Raw genomic sequence first — 7,232 nt, forward strand, 5'->3', positions numbered from 1 at the left:
GCTTGGCAGTACATGAAAGAGCTCCAACAAACATGATGGGGCTTTGGGAACGTTTGCAGTCAGAATGGAGAAATATTCCTAAGGACACTATTGAAAAACTGGTAGAAAGTATGCCAAAGCGGGTCAAAAGTATAATTCGCAACAAAGGATTATGGACAAAATACTAAATTTTTGTCGTAAAGAAATATATTTAATCACGAGCATAACTGGATAAATAGCGTTAAAAGAAGTTTTTTTATTAAATTGGCTTTTTGTTTTTGTTTTTGTTCACGAAAATTTTTTAATTTTTTAAGAAATAAATGAAGAGTAAACACTGAAAATTTGAAAGCATTTCATTGAAAATTAACGGTTTTATTAATAAAAGAGTACAAAAGTGACAAACATGTATCCGCATCTGCTCGCCACTGTACATATTTGCTAGCGTTGACATATCCTGGCCTGGTTCAGTCCATGATTCACGCATCCTACGAAACAGCGAGGTATGTAGAATAATGCAAAATGTAACAAACTATGCATTACTTCTCGGGGATGAGGGCTATGGGATATGTCCATGGCTAATGACACCATTCCGGAACCCAACAACTGAAATAGAGAAAAAGTTCAACGAAGTGTTTACAAAGGAACGTGTCAATATAGAGCGGTGTTTTGGGCAATTGAAGGAAAGATTTTCGATACTTCAATACAAAATTCGTGTATCGACAGAGCTGGCGCCTCACGTAATAGCTAGTTGTTTCATTTTACATAACATAGCTAAATTTTTAAAAGACGATTACATCCTAATCAACGACGATTACAACAATAATGATGTATGGCAATTAGAAAATTATATCGAACAACAAACAGCAAGACTTTCAAAAGCTGGAAAAAACAAAAGGAGGATGATCGCAAATTTATTATCAAATTAGTTTGTAATAAAAATAAAATAAAAGAGTATTTTTATTTTTTTTGGTTTATAAAAACAATTAACATTATTAAAATCCAATTTTTTATACAAAAACAAAATAAATGTAATTCACTATTTAACGAATAAAAATAATAATAAAATATGTATGTACAAAAATATAATACTAATTAATTATTTATTAATAAACGTAATCACTGAGGGAACTCCAACCCTCTTTCCCCAAGTTTTTCTTGCAAAATCTGTAATTTTGGGGAAAGAACTTTCTTTTGCTTTAACAGAACAAGCCTCTGCAGACTTTCAAAATTTAACTCCCTTGTCTCATCAGTCCCATAACGACTCAAAATTGCTGTTGTCTTTTTGTTAACCTTCAAAAATAAACATATAGCAAAATGTAAAATAAAATAAAAAAATTTACAGTTTGATCGTCGCTATCAGTGCAACGTCGCTTTCTTGCTGTTTTGCTGCTGATGTTGCTGTTGTTTTTGTTTCTGATGTTGTTGTTGCTGATGTCTCTTCTAATGTATTGACATACAGCGTACTGTTGTCGCCATTGCTTCCAAGAGAGAGATGAACTGTGAAAAAATAAACGAAGAGCGAAATCAACAACAAAATTGGAATAAACAAATAAATTTGATAACGGTGCACTTACCAGGAAGTTTGTTTGTTGAGTGATTAGAATCAGAACAGAGCAATGAGGATAATTTTGCTTCCCAATTTTTTAAAATAATCTTTTTATTGCCGGTTTTATTAATGTCTATTTTACTTTTAACCCAACATTTCATGTTTGCTATTTTTTTTATAATGTTTTTCTCCGACAGTTCCATTCCAAATTTGTTTCACACATATTTCTATTGCTTGTTTTTATTTACTTTTTATACTTGGTAACTGACTTTTTTCTAGTAAATATTTATTTTGTCTACCAAAAATTTTGAAATATCGTCAATTTCCATTTTATTATTATTTTTTAGCTCTACTTCAAATTCACTTCCACTTGACGACATGTTTACACTTAGAGGTTTGATTTCCGTTTGCTCATATAATTGTAATTGGTTTGAACTCATTTTTATGCTTACGAAATTGAGCAAGAGCTGTTGCTGTTTGATCGAACTCGATATACGAGCAATTGCTCACTTGACTCAACTCAGCGCTTTTACTCCTTTTTATGTATGAGACCCATTGACTTGGATTTTTTGTGACGCAAAACTTTGCTTCAACAGAAATGAATTATCGTAAGCGAGCGTGCTCAAAGCGAACATACAGTTCCAATCACACTTGCTTATTTCATAATGATTTTGTTCGATCAAACGCCTTATGTGAGCAGCAAAGAATGTTTGAGAATGTTGCTTGCATTCAGCTCGATCACAATAATACCGTTTGGTCATACCGGGTGGTTCGAGATTCAACTCGATCTACTTATTTCGTCATAAGTCGAAACTCGAGTGCACTTGCTAAAAAGTTGAGTTGCAGTTTGATCTCAATAATCGGTGGCGTAAATAATAATAATTATAATTATCAAATATCATAATTATGGAGATCGAATCGGCGAAGAGTGTTGCTGACAACATAGCAAACGGAATGTACACATTATCTGGCCAACGCAAGGGAAGAAGCTTTATATGGAATATACTCACTGAAATATTTAAACCGGACAACAGTGCATTAAAAGAATTTGTTTTCTGCCGCACAAGTCGCAATGTGTTAAAGTACAGCGCAAGCCAAACGTCAAGTTTAAATAGACAAAGCTGCTGCAAAAATTGAGAGCAATCCCAAAGTTTAAAAACTGCCACAGCGCGGTACAAAACTGAGGCCATTGAAAAATGCGCAAATTGGATTACAGAAAACTGTCGGCCATTTTCAGCTGTGCGCGGTTCTGGATTTGTTAAGCTAGTAAAGTTGTTTATTATGATCGCCGCAACTTATGGCGAGCACGTCGACGTGGAAGACTTGCTACTGGATCCAACAACCATTTCACGTAAAGTCTCGTAATGCGCAAATGAAAAGAAGGAAGAATTAAAAGCTAAAATCAATAAGATTGTGAGCAGTGGTGGCGCGTCAGCAACAAATGATATGTGGTCGGATAACTATGTAAAGCGCAACTTTTTAGGAGTAGCATTCCACTACCAAAAGGATTTAAAATTCTTTGACTAATTTAGAGAATGAAATTAATGGATTTTGAAAGGACAACCGGCGACAACATCTTAAAAAAAATTAAAAGTTTATTCAATGAATTTGATATTTTGAATATTGAAAAAGTTACGCTTGTAACGTATAGAGGAACAAATATCTTAAAAGCCTTACAATATAATTCTAGACTAAGTCGTTCTCTGCCACCACAGAACTCGCATAAGTGTTGGAATCGTGCAAAAACATAGTTAAATATTAAAAAAAATTAAATTTGCAGCACCTCCTGGCCACTTCTTTAAAAAGCCAATTCCCAACACGTTGGAACTCCCATTTTTTTATGTTTAAGTCGATTATTGATAATTGGGGAAAGATGAATACCATTTTAAGGCAGAATGAACAAAGCCTACGATTGTTACATATCAACATAACTGTTGTTAAAGCGGTAGTGGAAATGTTTGAGAATTTTGATATTGTTTTTAAAAAACTGCAGCTTTGCAGTGCACCTTCCCTGTGCTATGTGTTGCCAACAATTTTATCAATTAAAAATCTATGTCAGCCGGCAACCGATGAAATACCGGTAATTTTAACGTTAAAAGAAAATATAATAAATAATATTAATATTCCCTAACATCGGTATATGACACAAAGTCGCAATATTTTGCAATACTCGCATATTGACAGAAAATCAATTATCATGTCCAAATATACTTTTAGCGGATTCATCGACAACGCATTTTTCATTTGACTCAGATAGTACCTTAGATACCAATAGCCAAGCAGGGAATATAACCAACGACACTTTCTTTTTCCCGCATTTAATAAAACGGAATTCCACACAAACCACAAAGACGACTGAGAAAGAATTTGAAAGGTACTGCAATGGATGAACATTTTAATTTAATTGACTGGTGGCAAAATAATGAAAAGAAATACCCATTTTTAACAAAAATAGCAACGCAAATTCATTCGATTCCTGCCATCAGCGCAGCCGCTGAGCGTTCTTTTTCTTTGGCTGGAAATATTATAATTGAAAAAAGAAATAGGCTCGGACCATGTTCAGTTAATAGCTTATTGTTTTTAAATTAATTTTATAAAAGTTTTAGCGGTTAAGATTGAAACCAGAAAATAAACCTTTTTAATTTTAAGTTTTTGTTGGTCTCAATGAAGAAGTGATTAAAATTTGAAATTTGTTTTCCCTAATATTTTAAGCATTACCTTTGTTTAGTAATTTTAAGCATTAATTGAATTTTAGTTTTAGGCGTTAAAAATAAAGAAATACTTATATGCATTAAATTTTAGTTAATTTTATGCATCGCAACTTCTTTCCGTTAAAACACACCAATATGTACATACATACAAACTATGCACATACATTTTCGCAGGGCAATTCTCAATCTAATTGGTTCCATTACAATCAATTCAAACGCAACTTGATCGATGTCTGAGTTTTCGGCATCGTTGGACTCGATCGTCTTTTTCTGTACAATCATCATACCGGAACCAAAAAATCAGTTTGAATCAGTAAGCAGAGCAATCAAACCAATTGATCGAACTCCTTCGTTTTGAGCACGAAACTCGATCGAACCATTTTGTAGCGAACCGCTGCGTTGAGTTGTGACCGTTTTGAGTTAGGCTGATCAAACCGAATCGATCGTACTCAATGCAGGTCTCTAATCCCTGCCAACCATGAGCGGGTAAAAAACCAGTGAATCAATAGGTAGTAAAGTGGGTAAACACTTTTCCCCTCACGCGTATGTTTACATGTAATCCTACATCTCTGTTGGGCTCATTCAGCATAATAAAATAAAAATAAAAGATTATTTTAAGAAAAACACTAATTATTTCTTATTTTATTTATGGTTATTATAATTAGAAATATTACTAACCAATACTATAAGTATAATAGTTGACGCCGCCCCCGCCCAATTTCTTTTGCCACGTCTGTATCGACAGAGCAATCTTTTCTTTTCTTCTTTTTCGAAGTTTTTATCGGAGTTTAATTCGCGCGCAAATAAATTCTAAGGAAAAGTTGCGCGCTCTCTTCTTTTGCGACACCCCTGCTATACAGACGTGGTAAGTGTGGTTTCAAATTTTTATAATTAAACACATTTATTATATGAAACTTTTTGGTTTTTTATTCAATATTTGTGGAATCATTTACGCCGACCGTTTCCCCACGGCCAACCACATCAACGGAACGAGCGAGCACCGTGCTCCACCACCCGAATTATCAATAATAATAAAAAACTTAAAATTAAATTTAAAAAGATCTAATTCCTTATATTACCATTAATATGTTTATAACGATTATGGCTTAAACTAACAAAATGTCTTGCAGCTAAATTTTTCTTATCATGCATACTTGCAAATGCAGCTATGTATAAAATATTAATAATTAAAAAGGAAAAAATAAAAACGAAAAATTAAAAAGGAAAAAGTAAAAAGGATGAATATAAATAGATTAATATTACCGAGAGTGATATCCGCTATTTCTAATTTATTTAAGGCCTTTTTCCCCGCTTTTCCATCGTAGTTGTATAGCCACACCAACTCGTCACTAAATAAGGACTGCATAACCTTCTCTATCGAGTCCTTGGTGGATTTTAGATTTAGGATAAAGGCCGCCTATAAATGTACATTTATCTATAAGTATTTATATATACATACATAAGTATGTATGTATATGGAAAGAAAGGCAAACTTACGATAGCGTCAGAGTAAGCTTGGTGTGCTCCTACACCAGTGATGCGGCTTACACTGCAGTGGGTTTTTGTCGAGAGCACCTTATACTCCCTCAACAATTGACCTTGTGCTTGGATCTCAGCACGTTCTGGCATCTGAAATTTATAATAATAAATAACTAAAATAATTTTAAAATATAATAATTTTATTTCAATAAATACCTTCTCAACGAGAGCGGTTTCTACAGGTGATAACAAATTTATCATGTATTCTTGTCGAGGTTCTATTCTACCAAGGCTTTCAAGGATTTTCTGCAGTACCAAGGTAGTATCGCCACTTATATTATGTTGAAGTTGGGTGGCCATACACTGCGAATGGGGCTCGGCGATACGAAATTGGCTCATTTCTTCTCCTATAAAGAAAGTTAAAATGATTACAATGAAAAACATGTAAGTAAAATAAAGCCAATTTACCATCTCGCTGCCGTGCACTAATGTTCTCCGAGGAAGAGGAGTGAGTGGGGAAAGAAAAACCTGTGTAAAATTACAAAACAAATTATGCAATAGAGGAATTAAAATAATTTTATTCCCTATTGGAATAGAAAAATACTTAAATTTTAAATCTGCTTTTTTAATAATTTGAATGTCCTCATCTTTAATTTCACTTACTAGAATACCTAAACAGATAAGGATACCAAAGGCTCTTTCAAAACATCACCAACACAATTATACCCGAATATAACAAAAATTGGCGATATTCTGTGGACTTCCAGTTGCTTCTTTCGTCCAGATCTCTACTGCGTCTGGAAAATTTAGAGGGAACGTAGTTGTTAATATATAATATTTTTTCATTCATTTTTGTTACGTTCCCTCTCTTAACAAGCAACTGAAGAATTTTCTTATTAACCCCTAAATCAACTAAATGCATGGGATCTAACGGAAATTGAGAAACCATGTTAATATCTACAGATTCTAGCAAATTCTCCTCCGCTTAAAATCGTCTAAATGATGATTTATATCTACTCTATTCTTAAAAGAACTATCAGCCCTAAGTACTCCTACGGTTTGTGAGAAACACACTCTCCTCTCTTTATAAATCCCTTCCTGAACGCATTTAGGGCAGCTATTCTTCCTGGCATGTGACTTTACACCAGTAACGTCTGCGCAAGCCGCTGCGTCACAAACAAAAAACCTAACACTAAAATCTTTCAAATTCTGCTTAGATCTTACTTTACCTCCAATTTCTTGCAAGAACTTTATTTCTTCTCATTTTTGAGAAGCAAGCGATTGTAAAAGGTCTTGTATTATAGAAGCCTACAACATGACTTAAAATTGACCATAATGTCCTATTGGAACTTTTCTACAATTTAAGTTCATCTATTCCTACATCTATAGAAACCTTTTCTACATCGTCTAAGAAATCAAAGTCTGGAAAATTAAAATTATATTGTATTCCCAAATACAATAACTCCCTCTCAGATTTAATTTCTACTACCTGCCTACTGGTACCTAAAAGAGCCCTT

General features: G+C 33.6%; 2 protein-coding genes across 2 annotated transcripts; both read right to left on the reverse strand.

The window, feature by feature from the left end:
- Nucleotides 1-528: 528 nt before the first annotated feature.
- LOC125777394 (uncharacterized) lies at nt 529-2,514 on the reverse strand. The gene is made up of 3 exons (XM_049452157.1): nt 1,554-2,514; nt 1,320-1,476; nt 529-1,269 (listed from the first exon to the last, which is right to left on the reverse strand). Exons 1-3 carry the CDS (start codon nt 1,726-1,728, stop codon nt 1,242-1,244), a joined length of 360 nt encoding a protein of 119 aa, XP_049308114.1. The 5' UTR covers nt 1,729-2,514; the 3' UTR covers nt 529-1,241.
- A 2,435-nt stretch (nt 2,515-4,949) lies between these two features.
- LOC125777382 (uncharacterized) lies at nt 4,950-6,704 on the reverse strand. Its single transcript, XM_049452146.1, has 4 exons — nt 5,932-6,704; nt 5,734-5,865; nt 5,500-5,653; nt 4,950-5,402 (listed from the first exon to the last, which is right to left on the reverse strand). The coding sequence occupies exons 1-4, from the start codon at nt 6,184-6,186 to the stop codon at nt 5,299-5,301; spliced, it is 645 nt and encodes a 214-aa protein (XP_049308103.1). The 5' UTR covers nt 6,187-6,704; the 3' UTR covers nt 4,950-5,298.
- Between the last annotated feature and the right edge of the window lie 528 nt (nt 6,705-7,232).

Source organism: Bactrocera dorsalis, chromosome 3 (assembly GCF_023373825.1).
Source record: "Bactrocera dorsalis isolate Fly_Bdor chromosome 3, ASM2337382v1, whole genome shotgun sequence".
NCBI lineage: Eukaryota > Metazoa > Arthropoda > Insecta > Diptera > Tephritidae > Bactrocera > Bactrocera dorsalis.